The 24843-nt window shown below is 58.2% G+C and overlaps 5 protein-coding genes across 5 annotated transcripts; all 5 read left to right on the top strand.

The window, feature by feature from the left end:
• Window positions 1-1843: 1843 nt before the first annotated feature.
• On the top strand, window positions 1844-3349 carry LSCM1_00155 (uncharacterized protein; the record flags this gene model as incomplete). Its single annotated transcript, XM_067317811.1, has 1 exon — window positions 1844-3349. One exon carries the CDS (start codon window positions 1844-1846, stop codon window positions 3347-3349), a length of 1506 nt encoding a protein of 501 aa, XP_067173916.1.
• Window positions 3350-7564: 4215 nt separating this feature from the next.
• Window positions 7565-9094, top strand: LSCM1_00154 (uncharacterized protein; the record flags this gene model as incomplete). Its single annotated transcript, XM_067317810.1, has 1 exon — window positions 7565-9094. The coding sequence occupies one exon, from the start codon at window positions 7565-7567 to the stop codon at window positions 9092-9094; it is 1530 nt and encodes a 509-aa protein (XP_067173915.1).
• Window positions 9095-14448: 5354 nt separating this feature from the next.
• Window positions 14449-15138, top strand: LSCM1_00153 (uncharacterized protein; the record flags this gene model as incomplete). Its single annotated transcript, XM_067317809.1, has 1 exon — window positions 14449-15138. The coding sequence occupies one exon, from the start codon at window positions 14449-14451 to the stop codon at window positions 15136-15138; it is 690 nt and encodes a 229-aa protein (XP_067173914.1).
• A 718-nt stretch (window positions 15139-15856) lies between these two features.
• On the top strand, window positions 15857-18661 carry LSCM1_00152 (uncharacterized protein; the record flags this gene model as incomplete). The annotated part of the gene is made up of 1 exon (XM_067317808.1): window positions 15857-18661. The coding sequence occupies one exon, from the start codon at window positions 15857-15859 to the stop codon at window positions 18659-18661; it is 2805 nt and encodes a 934-aa protein (XP_067173913.1).
• A 1539-nt stretch (window positions 18662-20200) lies between these two features.
• On the top strand, window positions 20201-24181 carry LSCM1_00151 (uncharacterized protein; the record flags this gene model as incomplete). Its single annotated transcript, XM_067317807.1, has 1 exon — window positions 20201-24181. One exon carries the CDS (start codon window positions 20201-20203, stop codon window positions 24179-24181), a length of 3981 nt encoding a protein of 1326 aa, XP_067173912.1.
• Window positions 24182-24843: the final 662 nt, after the last annotated feature.

Here is a 24843-nt window from a genome sequence, read left to right as displayed (position 1 = left end):
AACTATTGATGACGTCGCCATACGCATCAGAGAAGGTAAGCAAGAGGAGCGAGAGAGTAAATAATACCGTTGCGCACGTGTCCACCTCTTCGGTAGAGGGAAAGGGATCGATGGCGGTGGCGCAGAGGAAGATAAGGTGGCTCCACGTCAAGCGCCTTTGCTTCCCCTCAGCTTTATTTTCTGTTCGAGACTCCCCACTCGTGCTGACTTTTTTTCTGACTTTATGTTCTCGATGCGCTGAAAACGAGCAGTCGGTGGCACCATCGCGCGACGCGCTTCTTGACTTGGTGCGCTAGACTCGAGAAATTGCGCACAGCGTGCCATGCCGCAATGCACACGGAGACGGGTGCCTCTTATCATTTCCCTTCTTACTCATACGCCGGCTTCCTTTCCGGCTCGTCCGTCCACGAGTCTTCTGGGTCCTCTTGACTTCCAGATTCTCTTCCATCCTTCTGTAGGCCCGACCTAATCGCCGCTTCTCCCCCCTTCTCCGACCCCCCCCACCTCTGCCCCTTCAGCGACGGCGTTCGCCAAGAGGCACGTGTGTTCCGTTTTTCTTATATTTTGCCGCCATACGGTCGATGCCGCAGCGACGAGGGCATTCCTTCTCGTATCGCATAGGTGCACAGGTACACGTGCACGTGGATATATATGCAGAGTGACCCCACGGAAGCGCCTATGCGTCTCTGCGTGTGCCGCGCGCTCTCAGTCTTCTTCTAGGTGCTCCCGCGTCCATGTCTTGTAGCGGTGTGCCCCCCTCCCTTTACAAAAGCAAACGATAATAATAGCAGTAAAACAGAGGCACATAGAAGAGGTATTGCACAAGAGTGTAGAGTGGAGATGGCGGTGCAGGTCCTGCCGCGTCTTCTTCACATCTGCTTCCTGGCGGGCGCGGGTGCAAGCACAAATGAGCGCCCCTCCTCTCCTCTCTTATGACTACTTTCCTTTTCTCTCCCGTCGGCTGGGTATGAGTCGCACCGTTTTTTTTTTAATTTCTCCTTAGGGGGTCTTTTGCGAGTCTGCTCTCGTGGCGACCTCGTTTTCAGAGTGCTCTGAATGTTTATCGCTAATCATCTTCCTTGCCAACCCCCCCTCTCTCTCCCTTTGTGCACATGCGCCATTTATACCTCATATCGATCTTTGGTCTGCGCCATTACGCACGCACACCCCGAACAGCTCTCTGTATCATATTGGGCGATCTCTTGTGTGACCACCCGAGGTCCATTTGCCTCTCTCTCTTGTCCTTCGCTCGGCTTCGGTCCACATTCTTCAAAAGGGGACCGAATCAGCGGTCGAGTGAGTGCCTGCACGTTTCTGATTCACCTGCGCGACTACCTCTTCATGTTTCACCATCCAAGTGCGGGGGGAGCATCGCGAGCAGCCGACCTATACGGACTTCGCCTTCAGCCTCACTTCTACTTCCCTTCGCCTCTTCCGCAAACGCACGTGCAGCAGGGTTGCAGGCTTCTTTGTTTCTCCCGACTGCTTCCGCTTATTAGCACTGTGTGCACACACCGAGGGAGCGGCCGGGTCAGCATCTCGATTCGCTTCTGCGTTTTCCTCTTTTTTTTCGCCTCTTTTGTCGTTGTTCATCCCCCGGCCCCCGACACGGAACACTTTTCTGGACTTCTCCGTGGCACTCGGGTGAGGGGCGAGGGCGAGGTGTGTATAAGTGTGGGTGAGGGGGCGGCGAAGGAGGAATCCAAGGGGACAACGGTGAAGGAAGTCGCGACAGCGAAACTGGCTCCGCACCTCATTGCCCCCTGCGGAAGTCACGCATCGGTCGGGTGGCACTACCTTTAAGTGAGTACAGCAGGCACGCACCAACAAGTGAAGGGGCCGGATGGCGGCGCCCAGCGATGCACTGATCAGGAAGGTGTGCAGCGCATTTCCTTCCACCTTTGGTGTCGAGACGGAGGACGAAAAAGACACGGCGGAAAGTAGCCAATCGCCTCCCTTCCGATATTACTTGGACGTTGTGCTGGGGTCTGGAAGCTCTGGCACCGTTCTCTACGCTCGTCGCGTGCGCGATGACCACCCGTTTGCGGTCAAGGTTATGGACGTGGAGGGCTTCACGTCGCAGGAGATCATGCGCGCGTCTGGTGAGGTGTGCTGCCTGCTCAGCTGCAACTACTTCTCGATCGTCAAGTGCCACGAGGACTTTGTCCACAGTGACGAGAGGAATCCGGAGAGTGTCTCCATGATGGCGATGGTGCTAGACTACGCCAACGCCGGTGATCTCCGCCACGAGATCCGAAACCGAAGCAAGACCAAGCGCCCCTTCGCGGAGCATGAAGCGGGTCTTCTCTTTATCCAGATACTGCTGGCCGTACACCACGTGCATTCAAAGCGCATGATTCACCGCGATATCAAGAGCGCCAATATCCTGTTGTGCAGCAACGGTCTCGCGAAGCTCGGTGATTTTGGCTTCAGTAAGCACTACGCCGCTACCGTGAGTGATGATGTCGGCCGCACGTTCTGCGGCACGCCCTACTATGTGGCACCGGAGATTTGGCGCCGCTGCCCGTATAGCAAGAAGGCGGATATGTTCTCGCTTGGTGTGCTCCTTTACGAGCTGCTGACGCTGAAGCGCCCGTTCGATGGCGAGGACATCGAGGAAGTCATGCACAAGACACTCGCCGGCCGCTACGATCCCCTGCCGGACACTATCAGCTCGGAGATGCAGGCGATCGTGACGGCGCTGCTGCAGCGCGAGCCTAAAAAGCGGCCGTCGAGCAAGACGCTGTTGAACACGCCCACGTGTAAGCTGTACATTTCCGTTGTGCAGGAAATCGTTCAAAGCGGCGAGGCGGGCGGTTTTTCCGTCGAGGAAGAAACGACGATTACACGGCAGCTGAAGCAGACAAAGGAAGAGCTGCAAGTAGACCGCCGCCGCACACTACTGTCGATGGAGGATGTTATGCGGACGACTGTCAAGGTTTCGTTGAGCGACTCGCCTGACTGCATCGGCTTCATCTTGTACGGAGGGAGATTGATGAAGCAGAGCAGTGACCTTAGCTGGAAACGTCGCTATGTCTGTATCTATGGTGAGGTAGAGAAGGGACGCACGCTGAAAGGCGACGTGGCGTCCTGTCTGGTGTCGCTCGAGCTAGTGCAGGCGGTGTCACAAGACACACTGGAGCAGCAGTGCCTCTCGACCCCCTTTGCAGACCTGGAGGATGTCTTTCCGGTCATTGGGAAGTACACCGGCACAGATGCTGCGCACGCTTTTGCCGTTGTCTTCAAGAACGGCCGACGTATTTTGTTCGATGCGGAGGACAGCAGGAGCCGCGATGACTGGATGCATGCGATTCAAAGCTTTCTTGGCGTTGGGGACGAGGATGACTGAGTCACGCAGCGGTGAAGAGGCGTCAGTACGGACTTGCCGCGCGCATGGGGACCCCGAGAGCGGTCGAGCTTTCATGAAGGACTGCTCAGCTTTTCCTCGAGCAGTCTATCGAGCCCCGGTGCTAATCCAAGACGATCCGTACGTGCCTTTGTGCTCCTTTTTCGTTGCTCCTTTCCTTCGACATTTGGGCTTTATGTTGTCGCGACACCACTCAGTTAGGGAGAGAGCGAGACTGCATATCCGTGTGCGCATGTGTGTGTGTATGTGTGTGTGGTATCTCATTCGCTTGTCTCTCTCGTAACCTACACTCCCGCTCGGAGATTCTTCATCCCGCAATACCTTTTCTTAACTCTTCATTCCTGCCTGCTGCGTCAACGCACCCCAAAGGCCATCAACGCTAAGGCTGCCCCTCCCTCCCTCCGCTCCTCCTTCTCCTGCTCCTTTGCCCCCTGGGCGCGCCCTTCCCCTCGCCCAACCCTCCACTCTGACTCAGCTCTTTTCTAGAAATGCGCACGGCACTAATTTACCGAACATATCGCTGCCGCGCAAGGGCGGGGAGGGGGTTAGATGGCGGGAGTATGTCGGCATTATCAGGAGCGCGTAATAAGGAGGTTGTGTGGCTCTTCGATTTACCGAAACCTCTCTTTTGAAAGCGCAGTACTATCGAAGAGCCGAGTTTCCTCTGGAAAGAGTTGGAATCGACTGCGTTTGTTTTCCAAGCCAATCACGTTGCCCGTTCGGCGCTCCCCTCCCCCCTTGTCTTGCACATGTGTGTGTCTCTGTGTGTTATGCATCCGTTTCTCACTTCACGCCGTTCTCGCGGTAGGAGTCACGGCATCGACCGCGCCCCTGCTGAGCTGCCTTCCTGCGCACGCACATGCGGGGCGTTAGGTGCTCGTGCGCTCATGTGTACAGCACTGCATCCTTTTTTTTCTTCTTTCGGATTCCTTTTTTTTTTTCGAGCGTCTCTTCCCCGCCCCTCTCTTGATCTCCGGGCGCGTTCACCTTTCATTGGCGCAGGAAACTCCGCTACATGACACACCCGTGCACGCGCATCCACTCGTGCGACAGCCAGAGATGAACTGCTCTTCACCGGCAGCGGCCAGATGAAGTAGGGATGGTGTGCCGCCGCCGACGCCGCTTGCATTGTGGTGTCTGGCAGGGCGCGGGGCCGGATGTGCTGTGCCTGACGCGAGGCACTCGCGAGATGGGACGCACACCTCGCTTCCCTCGGCGATCTGATTGCGTGCATGGCACTCGCGCGGTGTTGGCGCCCCCCCTTCCCCCCCTCTCCCCTGTCGGGTGCCTCTCGCGGCACCCCGTACGTGGCGCCGGGGCGGCCTTCTCCCTGTGCACATCCGCGGCGCGGCGATGCCACCGCCCCCTACCGTGTGCATGTCGCGCGCGGCCGCGTGCGCGGTGGTGGTGGGGGGCCGCGGACGCGACGCTTGCGGACCAGGGCATGCGGTGCACCCGTGCCCGTCTGGCGTCGCTGGCGCCGGGTCGTGCGCGAGGAGGAGACGGGGACGGGCGGGAGGCGCCGGCACGACACGCGGTCCGGCGCAGCGGCAGGGACGGCTCGTCGTCCTCGCACAAGACTAAGCCGTGGTGCAGAGGCGAGGCAGGTGAGCTGTGGACGTGTGCAAGTGTGTGTCTGTGGAGGGGGGTGCGTTAGCGCGATGGAGTTATGAATGGGTGACTTGACTCTGTGACGAAGATGCAGCGAGCGTTCTCGCACTCTTTTTTGGGGGTGTGCGTCTCTGCTGTTTGTCGGCTGTACGAAAGTCTTTGCGTTGCGTCTTGGCGTGGTGTGCAGGAGCGCTGTGCGCGTCAGAGGGCTTTTCATTTGCCCTCGTACCGATGGGGCGCTCCATTCGCTCCTTCTTTTCAATTGTGGTGGATTGAAAGGAAAGGCGATTTTTCGCTCGTGCGTGCATGCGGCACGAAGAAAAAAAGGGTGCCAGCGTCAGGAATGTGTAGACGGTGCCGTGCAGCTGGAAGGTTGATTCAGTCTTGTCCTCGCAGGTTTTTTATTCGTTTTTTTTTGTAGGTGGTGGGAGTGTTTGTAGGCGCAGCTCTCTTGGTCCCCTTTCGGTCGCCCTACTGGCGTGTCCAACGTTTATCGCGGAGGTGGCTGTGTCTCTCTGGAGCATTGATCATGTACTGAGGAGCGGTGTTCGGAGTAGAAGGGTAGGGTAAGAGAGAAGGGTCATGTTCGGAAGCGCAGGCGCACTGTACGCGATGCCGAGGCTCCCGGGATATTACTCTCTCCAGCGCTTTTTTTACGCTCTTGCTCGTTGGCCCCCTTCATGCATCTCACCCCTCTTCCCTCCACTCACATGTATTTCACATATATATGTATACATACATGTGCATATATATATATACGTATGTGTATATGTACCCGCTACCCTCCCGAGTTGCCCGTCAAAGTGGGTGAGCGGTGGTTTTTTCTCGCTGTTTTTCATCGGCGTGCTCGCCGCACGCCGCTCTTTTTTTTTCTTTTGAAGGTCTACGTATGTCGTTGTTTTTACTACTGTCTCCGTCTCACCTCTCCTGTTGCCACTCGACAGTAATTTTTTTTATGTGGACCCCTTTCACATTTCCGTCCATTCTTTACAGTGCGTACCGTATGAATGGTGGTGCCTATTTCTTCTTATGTTTGTCTGTTCCTTTTTGCCTGCGCTGGTGTGTGGTGCTGTGGCTGTTATCCCGCATGAAGGCAGAGATCTTTTTCCTTTGCTCTTGGCGTCGAAAAGTTCCGGCCACAGAATGATGTGCGACCCTGGCAGCCTTTCCTGCTGGATCGATTTCACGCCCACTCTCTCTCAGTGTATTCTGTGTTTTTTTCTCCTTTAAAGCTTCTCCTAAAGCTGTGCGTGTGCATTGGCGCTGTGCTGCGTTGGGCAGCGCATGCATACGACTTGGTGTGTGCTGTGCGGGCAGAAGTCTTTGGATCTTTTTCTTTTCCTTGCGCCTCCTCACCTGTTGAAAAGAAGATGCTGGCGGCCCAGTGCAAGGCAGTTGGCTCGAGTGAAACGACGCTGTGAACTGCCCATTCACCGCGCGTTCTGCACGTGCATACGTGTGTTTTGACTTGCGTCGTTGCAGAGGTCGTGTCGCACCCGTGCGGCTTCGCTGCGCGTTGAGGGAGGGTGAAGCTGCACACCAGCTCACAGTGGCACTCGTGCCGAGGTAGCCGGAAGGGGACTCAACGACGCCGCTGGCAAGGGTAGGCTTGGCAATCAAAAAAAAGGCTCCAATCATAAGCGAACATAAAGGAATCTTCAGGGCCGAAGGGGCCTTACGCACCACGCTGAGGTCCGACATGAATCTCTTCTCCACATCGATCCTTGGCGCGCTCGCCCTCTCTCCTTCACTCTGCGTCTCTGTGCATTACGGCGATGGCAGCTCTGCACGCCATCAATCGCTCAAAGCAAAACCGAAAGGGCCTCGTCTCGCTGGGACAACGACGATGGCATCGACCCTTTCCCCGCCGGCTTCCTTCTCGCCTCCTCTCATCCCATCCCTCGCACGCTCTCCTTTGCCCTCGCCGCGCTCCGCTTCACTCTCCTTTGCGACATCTTCAGCAAGCATCCACCCGAAAGAGAACATACGATATTGGGCGCACGGTAGAGAAGAGGCTGACAAACGTCTTGAGAAGAGAGCATCATCTGCTGATTCACCATTCCGCTCGCTGCAGAGACGCTTTCTCACACACAGACACACTTCCTCCCTCCCTCCCACCATCCACGTCGTGTTCGCTCAATTCTTCCATTCACCCTTTTCCCGTGTGTCTGTCTCTGTCTTGGTGATTGCGCTCGTCCGTCGCTTTCCTGAATCAGCGAAGAAGCGAGAGAGAAACGAAAAAAGAACATTCGCGCTTCCGTTAGCGAGCACTCTTCGATACTCTGCAGTTGTCGCTTTGCTTTTTTCTCCTCTTCTGCGCCGCCTACGCTCTCTCTTGTCCCGCTCTTATCTCCGGCTCTGAATTACGCGCAGAGCACACAGAAAAACGAAAAGCACCGGCTTTTTTTCGTAGTCTTTGTTTCCTCCCCCTCTCCTCCTCCTCAGCCTCCTGCCGCGTTCTCGCCAGCCTGATTCTGGCTTGGTGAGCCTCTTCCGCGCACCCCTGTAGGCTTTCGCTTGAGGCGTCTTGGCTCCTCCTCTTCCGACGCTTCTTCTGAGTTGTGAGGAAAGAAGCGACGGGAAAGCATGTCGGGGGGTAACGTCGGCGACGCCATGATTGGCCGTGTATGTCGAAACTTCCCGGAGACGTTTGCCAAAGACGAGGCAACCGCTCGTGAGCAGGACAAGAAGTACTGGATCAGCCGCGTGCTCGGCTCCGGTGCTACTGGAACAGTCCTATGTGCGAAGCGTGTGTCTGATGGAGAAGGATTCGCCGTCAAGTGTGTAGACATGGAGGGCATGTCGGAGGCCGACAAAAACCGCGCGCAGGCAGAAGTGGACTGTCTGCTGAACTGCAACTTTTTTTCGATCGTTAAGTGCCACGAGGACCTAGCCAAGCGCGACTCTAGCAACCCAGAAGCTGTGCAGATGATTGCCTTGGTCCTTGACTACGCCAACGCCGGTGATCTCCGCCAAGAGATCAAGAGCCGCGCCCGTACAGGCCGCACGTTTCGCGAGCACGAAGCGGGTCTGCTCTTCCTACAGGTGCTCCTGGCTGTACACCACGTGCATTCAAAGCACATGATTCACCGCGATATCAAGAGCGCCAATATCCTGTTGTGCAGCAACGGTCTTGTGAAGCTTGGCGATTTCGGTTTTAGTAAGATGTATGCAAACACTGTGAGTGATGATGTCGGCCGCACGTTCTGCGGCACGCCCTACTATGTGGCACCGGAGATTTGGCGCCGCTGCCCGTATAGCAAGAAGGCGGATATGTTCTCGCTTGGTGTGCTCCTTTACGAGCTGCTGACGCTGAAGCGCCCGTTCGATGGCGCCAACATGCACGAGGTCATGCACAAGACACTCGCCGGCCGCTTCGACCCTCTCCCTAGCAACATTAGCCCGGAAATGCGGGATATTGTGACGGCGCTGCTGAGCGGTGACCCGTCGCGCCGTCCGTCGAGCAGTCGCCTGCTGAACATGCCTATCTGTAAGCTCTTTCTTTCCGGCCTTCTGGAGATTGTGCAGACGCAACCGGCCTTTCAGGGCGGCCTACGTGACTCAATCTCGACCCAGATTCAGGAGACGAAGCGACTGCTAGTGACAGAGAAGCGGCACATCCAGCGCATGATGGAGGAGAGCGCGGGCAGCTCGGTGGCCGCATCCACCACGATTCTCGAAGGCGCCACCCCTCTGACGACGGCGCTGGGCGGTCTCACAATTCACGAAGGCACCGTGAAGAAGCAGAGTAGCGACATGGTGTGGAAGAAACGGTATCTGTGCATCCGTGCCGAGCTCGCAGACGGGCAGACGGTCCTTGACATGAATCCCAAGTTCAAAACGTTGGATATGGTCTTGGCAATTTCGAAGGAGACGATGGAGCAGCAGTGCATTTCGACGCCCTTCACGGAGTTGGAGGACGCCTTCCCAGTGCCCGCGAAGTATACCGGTTGCAATGCCTCCTTTGTCTTCGCTGTCGCCTTCAAGACAGGAAAGCGTCTGTCGTTCCAAACGAAGAGCGAGATGGAGCGCGACCTCTGGATGGAGAAAATTCAGGACGTCCTGGGCATTGGCGACGGCGACGAAGACCTTTCTCCTCTGCCTGCGAAGCAGTGAGGCGGGATTCAAACGCGCACGGGAAAAGAGGACACGGCGGCGCAAGAACCAGAAGGATATCGAGCCAGCTCAGAGGCCAGCGCATTACGGGCAGCTGCCGAAAAAACGGGTGGCGTGCACCGCTCTCCGCTGCCTCTCTTTTGCGGCCTCTTATCCTCGCCATCCTCCCTGATGTCTCGTGCATCCACTTCGTGTCGACGGGTGGCGGCAGTGTGCCGGCCGCTTTTCGATTATTATTATTATATATATTTTTTTCCGTTTTTGATTTGAGTCTTTGTCGGAAGGCGGTTTTCGTAGCGTGGCAATCGCTGCGCGTCGTATTAAACGCCAAATCGTTCGGTGGAGGAGGAATGGCCCCTTCGGTCTCCTGTGTTTCTTGACTTTTTTTTTTGTGGGTTCATGTGGATATATATGTGTTTCATCGTCTTTGTCTGCATGCCTCTCTGTATGTGTGTGTGTGTGATGGTGGAGGGCGACCATCCCCCCTCTTCCTTCCTCTCCTTTTCCTCTTCTCGGTAGCACTAGCACAGCTCTCTTTCGCTGGCACCTTTGCCTACTTCACAGTTGTGGCATGCGGGATATATATGCTCGCTTGGCATGTTGATGCTATTGCGTCTTTGCGTATGTGGTGTGCGCATGATTTCGTTCTTCTTGTTGTTCTCTGGCGCCTTCACACTGTGTCTAAACATTTTGTGTTCATTCGGGTGATGATCGGAACGAGCTGGCCAACAGAAAGCGGAGACATGAAGCGCGAAAAAAAAGAGATGTCTTGATGAAACACAAATGGGCAATGACATTGTGACCCTTGAGTATTTTTTTCTGCTGCTGCGTGGTGCGTCTCTTCGCCCCCATCTGACGCCGTCTTCTCCCCCTCCTCCCACCCCCCACACACCTTTCCACTTTCTTGGCTCCCCTTCGCTTCCAGATCGCTTTCCCAGGTAACTTGTGTGACCTTCGCGGCGCCGCCTTGTATGTTTTGCCCTTCCCCTCTCTCCTTGCGTGCTGGAGGGGGGAGGGAGGGGAAGGGGCTCGTTCGAATGGCATGTGCTCGTTTTTTTTCTTTCTTCCTCTCTTTTTCGAGTTCCACATGCATACTCTGTTACGTTCTCTCCCTCCCGCTTTCTCATGTTCCTCTTCATGTGAACTAGGCTGTTTTTTTTTTATTGATGTATTCCAGCAATCCACAGGCAATAGCAGCAGCAGCAATGGTCGACGGCGGCGGGCCTGCTGAGCCCTCCTTTCCTCCGCTTTCTTGAGCACACGCACACGATACGCGCGCTGTACGTGTGTATGAGTGTGTGGTTGCGCGTGGTCTGTGTGTTGCATGATCAGTGGCTGCTAATTAGTCGATGTCTTTGTTTGTCTGTGCCCTCCACTAGCGCCACACTCCTTCCCCCTCCCTTCTCCCCCTCACTTCTCATGCACAGCTACACCTAATCGTGGTGGATGCGGTGCCGTACTTTTAGGCGCGCTTCTCGGTTAGGGAGGCAGGGCGGGTATCATCAAGGATGGCATTAGGGCGGCATGTGTCTGTGTGTTGCTGTGTGAAAGCGCTGGAGAGAGAGGGGGAGGGGAGTGGAGGAGAGCAAGAAAAAAGGGTGTTTTGACGAGATGGCGAAGTGCAGTGTCTCCTTCCCCCCTCTCCCGCCCCCGCTGGCCGTCGTCGGCGGCTCCGCTCCTCCGTACTTGGCTGACCACTTGGGAGTTGAAGAAGGAAAAGAGGAAATGCCCTCCCTCCTCTTCCTCATCGCCTTCCCCCCCCGCTCTCCTCCTCTTTGACACATTTTGAAACATGTGTTTCTGTGTTTCTCTTTATCCTTTCACTGTTGTTGCGGCCTCGCTTCCCCTTAGTGGCGCACTTCAATGTCACCCGTGGCCCTCTCCTCCTCCATCTCTGAGCCGCTTTTGGTTGCAGGTCTTTTTCCACCTCTTCCTTTCTACGAGGCGCTGCTCTTCAACGCTCCCTTCCCCAGTGAGACCATGCAGCGCACATGTCACGAGCGAAGATGATCCGAAGAGTGAACATCACGAGCGGCTCGAGCACCCGCGCTCATAGGGCAGAGCTTTATCTGTTGTCTGTTCGTGCGGTGGTCTCTGTCTGGTCGGGGCGAGAGGCGAAGGGTGACCGGCCTCATTCAGTGCGCACACATTTCTTACATCTGTAAGAGGGCAATCGCTTAAGTTAAGAAGAAGCAAACGAGCCAAACATCAAGAGTATCAAAAGGTGGAGTGAAGAGAAAAATCAATGTCCTTCACCTCTTCCTCCCTCCCTTTTCGCCCCCCTCCCACGACGAGCAGCAGCGCCCGCGGTTCGGTACGTAACAGCAGACACGAAAAGAAACGCAGAGGAGCAGCTGCCCCTTTACATGCTGCACTTCCCTTTTTTTGTAACTTTCCGTTGCGGAATGGAATGTGAGCATTGGCTCTTTAGCAACAGCGGTATTTCATGGCATCCTTTTCGTCAAAGGCAGGCGTTCTCTTTTGCTCACCTTTCCGCCCACCCCGACCACCCCTTTTTTCTCCGTTTCTTCCTTAATTATCATCTTCAGACACGAAGGAGGCTGGTGGCGTATTGCTGTCAGTGCCATGGCGGCAAATCATTTTTTTCCGTGTGTGTGTGTATGTGGCACGATGGCCTCGTCTCCTTTTCTTTTTTTTTTTCAGAAGCCCCACCGCTTTTCGGCCCCACTGTCACCTCTTCCCGAGGACAGGCACGACTTCAGTGCGCGGTGTCTCGAGGTGCTCCGTGCCTCCACACTCTCTATCGGAAGAGGGGAGGGGCAGGAGAGTGGGGTGGCCAGAGCGATGTATCGCGCTGCTGACGTGGGCGGCTAGGCTGTGGACGGCGTGTTGGCTGAGCGATCCGCAGCAGAGAGCCCGCCTGTGCCACCGGCATGGTCGGCAGCGTGTCCGCGGGACTCGAGCGGCACCCTACCTGGCCCGCAGACAGCCTTCTGGTGTATGGGTGGCCGAGCCAGCCCGAGGGCTCTGGCAAGTGTGTGGGCGCCGGGGCCGTGCGCCGGTGGCGGAAGGTGGCGCATGGCTGTTGCGCGCGTCTCGACCGCTGCGACGCGGCCTGGCGAGACGGCGCCTGTGGCTGGCCGGGTGATGGGAGCGGAGTTCGGGGGGTGCACTGCAGGGCAGCGAGTGCACGGGCGCTGAAGCGAAAAGGGGGAGGCTTTGTGCCTCGGCACTTCTGCGCGCGTGTCGCGGGGCACCCAATGGACGTCTTCGCTTGCCGGACCATTGTCTTCATTCAGGTGGTCATGGCTGGCCTGCTCAGAATTGTTGCGTCGGCAGCGGGGAACGCGCGGTGTGGGGGTGTTTGTGTGTAAAGTCGCCAAGGCGGACGTCCGTGATGGCGCTGCCGCATTCCATCTGTCTTTGTTTTTTTTTCTGTATCGAACTGTTTCGGTGGTGGTGGTGGTCTTCCGCTTTTTATTTCGTGCTTTCGCTTCTTCCTTATTCATGCATTGCTCTCTTCATTCCTATATGTTTATGTGTGTGCGTGCGCGGGTGTGTGTGTGTGCGTGTGTGCGTTCTTCTCCTTCAATGTTGTTGTAGCGGCCAGCCTATTGGCTGTTTTTTTTTCGGTGTTCGTTGCTCCCTTGTGTTGGGCACTGTTGTCCATCGTGATGCCCTTTATGTTCGTTAGTTGCCCTCTTTTTCTGTGGTGTCGTCGTTATGTTGTGGAATGGCATGATGGATGATCAGAATCGCCATGTGAGAGAAAGATATACCGACACATACTGACTTGAACAACGAAAGTCACTGGTGTTGGGCAGCGGTATTATCGTGTGACTCTTTTGCACACTCTTCCACCGCCCACCGCTCGCTTTACCTGGAAGGAGGTGCGGCAGGGATACGATCGACGCTCATGTCTCGCTTTTACTGCTCGTGTACAGTTGTGGTTTACACGAAAGGAACCTGCTCCCCCCAGGGTCGTGGTGCTACGTACTCCACACAGGCAAACTGAACAGCCTATCTGCGAGCCAGAGGCGCGGGAGCATGGGCAGTCAGCGCAGAACCCATCGATGTGGTTTCCACGGTCGCTCCACTCTATGGGTAGGGACAGCAAAAGGGGACACAGGGGGCTTACGTGGCACCGGTTTTAGCCCGTTTCGAGCAACGAAGCAGCGAATACACCTACATCATGACATGAGAGCATCCTTGCCGAGTTCTGCCCATTCACCTACCCGCCCGCTGCATACCGGCAGCGGCCAGATGAAGTAGGGATGGTGTGCCGCCGCCGACGCCGCTTGCATTGTGGTGTCTGGCAGGGCGCGGGGCCGGATGTGCTGTGCCTGACGCGAGGCACTCGCGAGATGGGACGCACACCTCGCTTCCCTCGGCGATCTGATTGCGTGCATGGCACTCGCGCGGTGTTGGCGCCCCCCCTTCCCCCCCTCTCCCCTGTCGGGTGCCTCTCGCGGCACCCCGTACGTGGCGCCGGGGCGGCCTTCTCCCTGTGCACATCCGCGGCGCGGCGATGCCACCGCCCCCTACCGTGTGCATGTCGCGCGCGGCCGCGTGCGCGGTGGTGGTGGGGGGCCGCGGACGCGACGCTTGCGGACCAGGGCATGCGGTGCACCCGTGCCCGTCTGGCGTCGCTGGCGCCGGGTCGTGCGCGAGGAGGAGACGGGGACGGGCGGGAGGCGCCGGCACGACACGCGGTCCGGCGCAGCGGCAGGGACGGCTCGTCGTCCTCGCACAAGACTAAGCCGCGGTGCAGAGGCGAGGCAGGTGAGCTGTGGACGTGTGCGTGTGTGTGTACAGCTGTGAAGAGGTGTGCCGTTTATACGATGGAGAGAACAGACGAGTTCACCGACAGGAGTGTGAAGTAAACAAGTTTCTGTCTTGATGCACGCGTCGGAGATATCTGTCTGTCTCCTCGGGACCGGGCAAGGAGGGGAGGGGAGGGGGATGAAGGTGCGGGTGCTGACGACGCTTCATGTGTTCTCCTTTTTTCGTTCCGCTTGGCCCTCCACTGCTCTTCTCGTCTCTCCACGTGGGAGTGAAGAGAAACTGTGGCAGTGCTGTCGCTTCTTTACTTTGACATCTCTCCTCTTCCCACTTGGGTAATTTGTGTCTCTCCGTACGGTGCGCTGCGGATGACGGAGGCAACAATAGGCCGTCCTTCCTGTCGGAGGTCATCTCATCGCAGCAACTCCTCTCTCCAGGCACCGTGTAGCATCCTCTTAAAAAGGCGTTGTCGGGGCAGCCTCTCAAGTGTAACGTGCAGCAAGAGGGTGGGCGAAGGCGATGCGTTCTTGTTTTGCGTTAAGGCGCTGCGGCGCTCAGAGGCAGTGCCGGTCTCCTCTTGGTGCCTGTTCCGGCGCAAAGCTGGTTGTGCCATGCTATGCGAGGGGGCTACGCTGTCTCGAGGCATCTTCAGGGGCAACAGCTTGTGCTGCCGCACTCACTACCCACTCCGCAGCGTTGCTTCTCTCCATGCGCTGCGAGCACACAACGCCGATGGCGTTGCCATCGGGAAAGATATTGACGCCAAAGGAGCAAGTCGACGAGCTTGTGGAAGCGTTCGCGGAGGCCTGCGAGTTGATAACGGATGCGAAGGAGAGCGTTGGCACAACCTATTTCGCAGACGATATGGAGGACGCGGAGACTCAGACGCAAGATTGCTTGAAACGATGGGAGAAGCTGCAAGCAGATCTGCAGCAGCAGGGGGCCGTAGAGGAGCTGCAGAAGGTGCGCAACACGTACGAGTTGAAGATCAATCAGCTGAAGGCAGAACTCGAGATGGTGCGCGAGGCGGGGGGCTCCGGCTAAGACCGGTGCTGTGGCGCTTGCGGCGTTGCTTCGCGTGCTGTGGAATGTGCCCCGGACTCGTCAGTAGCCCCTCGGGGGCTCGTTTGGCGGCGCGGCAGCCATTTGTCCAAGTCCTTCTTGTCCCCTCTGTTGCTCCCAACAGGATACCGTTTCGCTCACGCTACGGCTGCACGGAGGCCCTTTCGCCACAGTGTAGACTCACGCATCCGTTCACCCTCGGCTTCCTGCTGATGCATCTTCTCCCTCTCTTTTCCTGAACAAAAGTGTCCACGTGAAGGTCCGTAGGGACGACCCTTTTTTATATTTCGTTGCTGTTGGTGCTGAGGGCCTCGTCCTTGCCTCACTTTGTGTCCCTTCTCCAGCTGTGATGTCGCCTCTTCTTTTTTTTGTATAAGTTTCTGCTCAACTGTTCTGGCACGCCTGCAGTGCAGGTCGCTGGCTGCCACTGCAAGGAAAGGCAGACAAGCTCCTCACATCTGCGCAGCTGCACTGGAAGTGTCAGAGGAGGTCGAAATGCATGCGTGTGGTCATTTCTGCGCATTTACCTATGCCAAGGCGCCTCTTTGGCATCTCCCGGTCCACACATCGTGAACTCTACTCGAATGATAACGTTCCCTATGGTCGACTTGTGCTTCGGCTCACCTCGGCCTCTGCCCCGCATCGTCTTATTCCGTTTTTCTATCCCCTTTCATGTTCACTCCCCACGTCAGCGAACTTCCTGCATCGGCGCTTCGCCGGTGAACGCTCCACGGCGCGCCCGTAGTTATTGAGAGGTCGGGGCTACACGAAGTCTCCCTCCCCTCCGAACCGGACAAGCACACACGTTCTCGCCAGCTGTGCGCCAAACCTTTGTGTGAACGCGTTATCTGCGCAACAGTTGCGTGACGCATATTGCCTTAGTAAAGGAGCGCGCCGGTCTTCATCTGCGGCGCGCTGCTTTCACCGTTTCTTTTACTACTCTCCCCCCGAGCGACCATGGGTGTCCCTGACTTTGTCAAGTTTGTCGCGCGCTCTTCGCCTGGTGCGCTATGCCGCGTGCCAAGAGGAAGCTCAAGGCACGACCCGCTCGTCTTCGACTTCATCTTGATTGACGCCACGAACGCAGCGCAGACACTCGGACTGGACACCTTGCGCTCTTTCCTTCATCCAGAGAATCTGATGGCGAGGTCAGCTGTCATTTTCGCGCTTGACTCGCAGCGCGATCGCAGCGGCACCGCGCGGGCCCACCGCCACGCATTGGTGAGCATCAGTGACCTCGATGTGCAGGTGCAGAAGCTGTGCGGGCAGCTGGCGGACGCGTACCGAGCGCACCAAAGCAGCGGCAAGGCGTTGGGCGCCTGCGTCGACCCGCATGTGTTGATGAGCGGACGTGGCGTGGCAGGGGAGGCGGATTACAAGCTTCTGGACCTGCATCGCTCTCTGACGATGTGCGCCCTTGCCAACAGGGCCACTGCCCTTCCCACCTTTCTCTTTATCTCAGAGGACTCGGATGTGCTTTGCGGTGCGCTCTGCGGTCCTGCTCCCCAGCAAGTGTCGATCGCCACAAAGCTGCAGGATGTCCTCTTTGAGCCTTCGATTCTGCGTCTCGACCGAGTCTTGGCGTTTATCGCTTCCTGCACCGACGCCTTCTACTCCGAACGGGAGAAGGAGGCGGTGGCGGTTGCTGTGGCCGAGAGCAAGGGGATCGAAGAGAAGAGCGCGGCACGGGGGACGCTGGCAGATTCCGCCATCAGCGCCTCCGCACAAAGGAGTGCGGAGGGCCAAGGCAACAGTGAGGATGGGGAAGTTGCCGTGAAAGACACAGCGGTGGCGGCTGTAGTAGCGACGACTGCGCCGGGAGGCGAAGATGTGGTGCGCCGCCGCAAGCAGGATGGCCCAATGGTGGCCACTGGAGTCCGCATTGAGTTGACGGATAGTAGCGATGACGATCTCCCAGAGCGCGCGGAGTCGAAGCAGAGGGAGGCGACGACAGCGGCAGTGAGCGGGACAGAGAAGACGCCTGCGTCTGGAGAAGAGGAGGAATCCTTCGGCGATGCAATGGGCGCTGAAGGCAGCGCCGTTCCGACAGAGGGCGAGCTTCTCGTGTCCGCCATCACTCACACAAGCTCCGTGGACATGGTTTTTCTATTCATTATCGTGATGGGCAACGCTGTGAATGTGCCGTCGCTGGTTCGCGGCGCCACAAAGGTGGACATCGAGTCGTGCTGGCAGGCATACTGCAAGGAGAAGTACAAGCACTTGTCTGCCGCGGAGGCCGAGACAGGCCGAGTACTGCTCACCGCTTTGGTCAAAACGCACTCGACGAACAAAGGCAGCTTAGGATTGAACTGCCGCTTCCTTCACTCGATCTTGGATGCGGTGCACTATGCCGACGCGGAGCCACGCCCGCCCGGCGAGGAAGAGAAAACCGCCGCCATCATGTACCTCTCCAGTGCCGTCTACGCGACCCTGCGCTACATTCTTGCGTGCAATCTAGAGAAGACTCCGGTGCTGCAGCAAACGTTCCTCGACTCACGCACGCTCTCCGAAGCTGCCATCACGCCTCCTAGTCTCTCCGCCGTGATGTGGGTGCTGGGCCAGGAGGCGACCCGGACCTTTTCTTTTCCTCTCTATGGACTACCCAGAAAAGAGCTCTTGGCGACCGCGTTGGGTGGCGCCACGGCTGGAAAAGATGCCGCACAAGTCTTCTCACGACTTGAAGCGCCCCATCCCACCGCGCGCGATGCGTTATCTTTAACCGGCGACCTCGATGTCGGAGAACATTTGGTCGCTCCTGCTGCCTCGAGCGCGTGGGCGGTGCGTGATGCCCGCGGGAGAACCGTGTCGCTCGCGACGCTGATGCAGAGCCTCACCAGTGTCACAGGTAAGACGCCTTTGGCACTGCGCAGCAGTCTCGGCGCCACTGCCGTGCGGTCAGGGCAGCTTCCTAGCGTAGCAGAGATGCTGAAGAGCTGCCTGCAGACAGTGTCACCAGCCACTTCGGCGAAAGCGAACCTGCTCTTGTACCTCATGACCGTGTGGAGGTATGCTCTCGGGCTTGGCGTGCGCCACATAGCTGTGCTCACCAAGAGAGCTGCGTCCGTGGCAACAGCCGACGGGGAGAAGCCAACGTTCACCTCGGCTGAGGCCACGGAAGGTCCAAAGGCGGGGCAGGGCGCATCGCCCGCCGGCGGACACTGCGTGTACAGTTTTGAATTGCGTCGCATGGCGCCCGTTCTACAGGCTCCAGATACGCGGCGACTTATAACCACCACATGCACTTCTGCAGGCTCCGAACTGGCTGAGACAGCACATTGCAAGGCCTCGTCGTCTAGCGAAAAGTCGGCGGTGCAGCAGGCCATCTTCGCCGCCGCTGGGGTGTCGCTCGACTACTCCAGGGCGCCGCCTGCTCCAGCGAGCGCCGCGCAGCTGCCACACTCACCGGCGGACGAGGAGAATATGGAAGAGCTGCAGCGACACAAGAAGATTCCAAAGAAGGAGCGGAACCCGGGTGCATTGGCTGCGGCCATCCTTTGCGGGCAGCGCAGCGACAGCCCAGGGAGGATGGATGGACCGCCGCTGGGCTGTGGCGACGGCGATAACACCGCGATGAGGCTCCGCGAACAGTCTCACACACCGAAAAAGGACTCCCTGAAAGCAAAGAAACGCTTAGGCAAACATGAGCGTCTAAAGCAGCAGAAGAAGAGTGACCAGGGGACACCTACCCTAAAGGGCGGCGGTGAAACGAAGGCCGATGTGCGTCGGAAGCGCAGCGCGGGTGTGAATGCCGCAACTTCGTGAGGCGAGGGATTCTTACATGCGCCTCGCAGCAGCGCGTGCGCTGTATTCTTCCTCAGGACGCGTTCTCTTTTCTTACCGTACGTAATGCCATTGCATTTTTTTCTGATAACGCAACGGTGACAGTGCTCCTTTAAGCTGAGCATTTACATGAACACCCGGGACAGCCTCTCTTGTGTTTGAACCGCCAAGATGACGACTGGGCTGAGGGCATGAAGAGGATGCCTTTGGTGTGTGTGCTTAGCCCCACTCTGTAGCACGTGCGGTGCAGAGAAGATTACTTCACTGCTCCGGCTACTTGAGGAAACGCTTTGTGCGAGTAGCACGTCCAGGAGGAGCGGCTCCCTGACGGCACGTATCACCATCGACTTTTCGCCTGCTTTCTGACAAGGGATATCTGGGCGCAACACCGGTCAAACAGAGGTGGAGGGAAGGCGCCTCGGAACTACGGAGCGAAAGCACTCTTGCTGCTGCGACGGAGCTAACGGTGATCTCTCCGTTAATCCCCTTTGTCAAAGAGCGCAGCTCATTTCTGGTCTGCTGCAGTGATGACGATATTCGCTGCAAGACAGCCCTGCGACATTCTCCTCTCTCTGTTGTGCAGTACATCTCCTACAGACGACCGAAGTGCCACCACATTGCGCGGTGTCTCGAGGTGCTCCGTGCCTCCACACTCTCTATCGGAAGAGGGGAGGGGCAGGAGAGTGGGGTGGCCAGAGCGATGTATCGCGCTGCTGACGTGGGCGGCTAGGCTGTGGACGGCGTGTTGGCTGAGCGATCCGCAGCAGAGAGCCCGCCTGTGCCACCGGCATGGTCGGCAGCGTGTCCGCGGGACTCGAGCGGCACCCTACCTGGCCCGCAGACAGCCTTCTGGTGTATGGGTGGCCGAGCCAGCCCGAGGGCTCTGGCAAGTGTGTGGGCGCCGGGGCCGTGCGCCGGTGGCGGAAGGTGGCGCATGGCTGTTGCGCGCGTCTCGACCGCTGCGACGCGGCCTGGCAAGACGGCGCCTGTGGCTGGCCGGGTGATGGGAGCGGAGTTCGGGGGGTGCACTGCAGGGCAGCGAGTGCACGGGCGCTGAAGCGAAGGAACAGCGATCTGTTCGGTTTGTATGAAAAGGTGTCGCGGTGTTTTAATGAGGGGTACGGGTACGTATTCGTTGACCTTTCTCATATTCACATGTCGGCGTGTGAATCGCCTGTAGAAAGCGCTTATGGCTCGAAGAAGTGCGACGTCTGACGTTGAATCGTTACGGTTACACGACGAGCACGACACAGTTGCGCTGCGACTTTGGTACGGCCGACAAAGCTCTCATTGCGCTTCTTCTCTGTGGGCGCTGTACGTTTCTTGGTGTGCGGCAGGGTTTCTGCGAGCAGAGCCGTTCCGAGAGTGTGTGTGTGTGGGGGGCGACGGGCGGTCAACATTGTCTCAGCAGATGTACACTGAAATGAGCGAAGCTCTTCATCGATGAACCTTTTCCACGCTCGTCCTCCTCGTTCGTCTCTTAATGCCGTCAGCGGTTGTGACCGCTGGTAACCAAAGGAAATGTTCTTCAGGCGTCACAAGTCAGCGAAGGAGTCAGGAAAGGCACTTGGAAAAGCCACGGAGAAGGCGAGTCACAGTGTCAAGAAGGGCCTCTCCGAGGCGTCTGTGAAAATAGAGAGTCATCCCGAGAGCGCATCACTGCACAAAACCGCTGCCTCTTCACCTAGAACAGCCGACTTCGAGAAGCCAATGGGGAAGCTTACAGGTGCGGCGCCTGCGCCGACTTCTGCAGCCGAGTGTTCGCATGCTGCATCAGCGCACTCGGAGCACGCGGATGCGTCCACAGCGCACGCCGTGCCCACCGCCTCTGCTTCTCGCCCTCGGGCGGTCATTTGCGATTCTGCAGCGCACGCTGTCTTTTCTGCAAGGACAAATAGTGAAGGTCACCGAGCCACCATCCCTGTATCTCCTCTCCCAACCGCAAGGCAGTCAGGGTCGCCCGCGCCGGAGACGTCGCGGCGGGCTGCGGAAGGGGCGGCACATTCCCGAGTGGCGTCTGGACAGTCTGGCACGCCCGGAGAATCTATTGTGTTCTCGTTGTCAGACAGTATCGCCGGGACGTCGATCCAGTTCGCTACCGATTCTGCGGCTCCTGAGCATGTCCTGAGTGGCGAAGCTTCTGTGAGCAGTCGCGCCAGCGGTGGTGTAAAGAAGAGCAGGTCTCCCAACATGGGTGCGCAAAGGTCGCCGGCGGAGCACAACAACGCCGGCCATCACGCCGCTGCTCTTTCTGCTTTCACGAGCCCAGCCTCCTTGGATATTCGCATTGAGGACGGCGAGCAACTGCAGGAGTCGGCGACAAAAGTCGCGGCGGCGGCGGTAGAAGGTGAAGGACGGCATCCCAAGCACCAATCGTCACAGTCGCACAAGATGCAAACGTCAGGCACATCTACGCGTGTGCCGTCGAGCCGCAAAAGGGAGGTGCGTGGCAAACTTGCGGAAGCCGCCGGCGGCTCCACGCGTCACGCCACATACCCGGCTTTGCCCGTCGACCTCCCGCTGAAGGGGAGCCGTACACCCACTGCCCCCAAAACTGCTGCGCCCGCGACAGTGAGGCCGAGCGGTGTGTCTAGAGATGATCGGCGAGCTTTAAATGCTTCGAGGCAGAAGACAAAGACACTTCGCGCGGAGCAGCAGTATCCATCCTCCTCCTCCAGAGGTCGAGGCTTTCTCGACCCGTCGTTGTCATCTTCCCGCAGCTGGAGTGGAGGCAGTGCCGATCATCGTGAGCCTCGCGACACCCTGAACTCCGGCGGCGAGGAGAGCGCGGAGCACCTTCCACGTCGCGTACCCCATCAGGGGCGTCGGCTTCGTCTCATCCCTGGCGAAAATGGTGCTGAGGGGTGGTCAGTCAGCTCCGCAGAGGGAGTGTCAGAGCGTGAGTTGTTTCGCCACCACAGGGACGCTACTGCAGATGCTGGCGAAAGCGGTCGCAGCAGTCGCGCACGTAGTGGGAAGGCCAGCCGGCAGCAGCGACATACGGATCCTGGGCTTTTACCGGCAGGCTGCTACCGCAGTGGAGAGCTGGCGTGGGTGGAGCATCGCCGCTCGTCGTCACGGCGACCGATGCGCTACCCTTTCTCGCAGCACGTCTCTCTTGAAAACTTGGACGGGGGCGCGCTGGTGCATGAGTGCTTGATGGAGGTGATGAAGGACGGCGGCGAGGGCGCCCGTACCCCGCACCACTCCCGCCAGCGCCGACGCAGCGGCAATGCGATTCATCAGCGTTCGCTCACCAAGCACATCAACCATAGCGAAGGGGAGCGCTACTACCCGCTGCGCGGCAGCATCTCGGCCGCCTCGAGCGTGTCGCCAGTCGAGCGGCACAGGAAGGGCAGCGACGACGGCAACGCGCCAGGCGGCGAGAACCGAGCACGGCGACACCGCTACCGCTCGAACGGGTCCCCTCTACACCCGCGGTGGCACTTCAGCGTAGAACGCGAGGCGAGGGCAACTTCACCTTTGTACGCTGATCCTGGGTCGTCCCACCGCATTTCCTTCTACGACGACGATACGAATAGCGACCTGTACTCCGCATCTGCTGTCCCACGTAGGGAGGAGCTCCGTGCATTGCCGGATAGGCCTCGATCTCGCCGCAGCCGCGGCCGCCAGGGCGACTGGTACGGATCCGCGGTTGGGCAGAGCGCACGCTCAGCCATCACCAGTGTCTCTGGCGAAGGCGATAGTGAGTACGACGATGAACTGCGCTCTTCTCTCGTCGCCCATGGCCGAGGGCAGCACTCTCTCCGCCAGGAAGATGCCGATGTCTCGCCATGGTCGAAGGAGCATCGTGCTGGTAGCAGACCAAGGCAAGCAGTCGGGGAAGAGTATCTTAGGCGCCACTACGAAGGTGAGGGAACGTCAGAGCTGCAAGGAAGTCAGGTGAGGGCGCACCGCCGTCAAGGCTCCCAGTTTGACGATAGCTACCACTGCTCGGGCGTGCCACGGCGACTCGACCCACTGTATCGTGACGGCCACAGTCGCTTAGAGCACTCGCGGAGCTACCTCGCTCCCTATGCGACAGCTTTGCCGGCGTGTGACAGCCCTCGCCGTCATCGTCGTGGTACCTGTCGCCAAGATTTGAATGCGGGGGCGCAACCCAGTAAGGCGTGGTGTCCATCGCTTGCGTCCCCAGCGTCCTCGCCGGTTCGGGGACGCCGCACCAGGCGCGCAGCGAGTATCAATGTGAGGACGCCGCTGCGGCGAGGGTCACGCAACCGCACGTCCTCTGCGGGTTCGGCACCCTTTTCCGAGAAAGAGCTCCTGGAGGAGGTAGAGTGGAAGTTGGATGTGCTCGAGCAGCAAATCGCTGATGAGGACGCAGAGCTGGAGCGAGCGATGATGCGGAGTCCCTTTGAGCGCCTCTATCACCTCAACAACCGGCGTGACCGTGATGAGCGACGCAAAAAGGTGTTCCATCTGAACCGCCTTGAACGGATTCGAGACCAAATCATCTCCGGCTCCTTAGAGGAGGCCCTTGCGCGGAAAGAGGAGCGGCTGCGCAAGCAGCAGGAGATGCTAACGAGTCCGAACGGGGTGTTTATGCGCCTGTACCATTGCTCAAGTGCGCGGCGCTCTTCAGCAGACGTCGCCTGCGCGGTCGAGGAGAGCGGTGACAAAAGTGCGCGAGGCGGAAACGGGGGCAGTCATGCCAGTGGAAGCGCCACCGCCGACACCACGGCCGCGTCTGGCAAGCCGACGTCGACGGGACGTAGCCGCATGAGCGAGGCGGAGTTTGAGGCGCTGGGCAAGCGCCTTTACGAATGCGCGGCCATCACGAAACGCAAGAAGGAGGAAATGGCAAAGCACTCGTTAGAGGAGCGCCAGCGGCGTCAAGCAGAAGAGCTCCTGATAGCGCGCTTGGCATGGCAGATTCAGCTAGAGCGCGCACGCTCACGGGGCTCGGCATCGAGGCGACCGCAGACGCCAGCTCAGTTGGAAGAGGAAGCACGCGCTGAGCTGAAGAAGCTGCGCGAGGAGGACCCAGAAGGGTACGAGAAGAAGGTGCTGCGAGGTCGCGTCTTGTCGGAAGCGGAGAGGGACATGAATGCGGCGCGGCTTTCACGGCAGGGATACATTTCGAAAGGGAAGCTAGAGGCGCAGAAGAAGGTGTTGGAGCTGAAGAACTGCACGTTTCACCCCGTCATCAATGCGTTTCCCGGCAGCGTCGAAGAGTCTGTGCATGATCGCTCACACAGCAAGGCCGACCATCGGCACAGCAGTGGGGGCACGGATGGTGACGAGCACTTGGCTTCCGGAGCCTACCGTGCGCGGCCTCACGCAGAGGAGAGGCGTTGCGCGCTTCTGTACCGTAAAGCAATGCAGGCCAAGGAGCGTGGCGAGGCGCTCCGCGACCAGCGTGACCGCGAGACGCGCCTCAGAATCTTGCGTAGTCGTATGGCAAGTGACCACCACTTTCGGCGCCGCGTCGAGCTTGACCCGTCCCTTGCTGAGCGCTTCATGAAATCTCTCGTTGTATAGGCCACCTTTAACCGACGGGCAGCTCCTCATTTTCCCCCGTTTTCAGTTGTGAGCAGCGTACAGAGTACCTGTCGTGGAGCGGGCGGAGCTGCAGGGACCTCAGAGCCCCCCCCGGCCCTCTGCGCACTAACCCTCTCACTCCGTCGTTTTCAATACCCTTTCACTGGATGGCACGCTGATGTTCCGCTTGCGTTTCCGTCGACCGCCTTCGTTCTCGAACGTCTCTGCGTGTGCTTGCTTGCTTGATGGGGTGTGTTAGAGGTGTGCGTTAGAGCGCATCAGCCTTTAGACGCATGAGCATCACCGTTTGCTTTTTCTTTTGCTCTTATTTGGTCCCTTGCGTCGCTTCTGCATTCGCTGTCTGTTGAGGTTGTATCTTAGCACACAGGCATACATATATATATATATATATTAATGTACACATCAATGCAAATACGCATACACATGCATCCACGTGTGTGGTATATACATCCCTCTCTCTCTATATAGGTACACGTGTATACATCTATATATATCTATGTTGTGTGTGTGTGTGTATGGATATGTTTTTCTTTGTCTCGCTGCACGTGTGGCTGCATTTTGCTGCTCTTGGCCGCACGAGGGTCAAGGAGGACCGCTTCAGGTGGAGGGCGGGTGAGAGAGTTTAGTCGCTTGGGCTGTGC

This window comes from Leishmania martiniquensis, chromosome 36 (genome assembly GCF_017916325.1).
Source record: "Leishmania martiniquensis isolate LSCM1 chromosome 36, whole genome shotgun sequence".
NCBI classification, from domain to species: Eukaryota; Euglenozoa; class Kinetoplastea; order Trypanosomatida; family Trypanosomatidae; genus Leishmania; species Leishmania martiniquensis.
The sequence above is the reverse complement of the archived record's forward strand: the minus strand, read 5'-3'. Positions and strand labels throughout refer to the sequence as shown.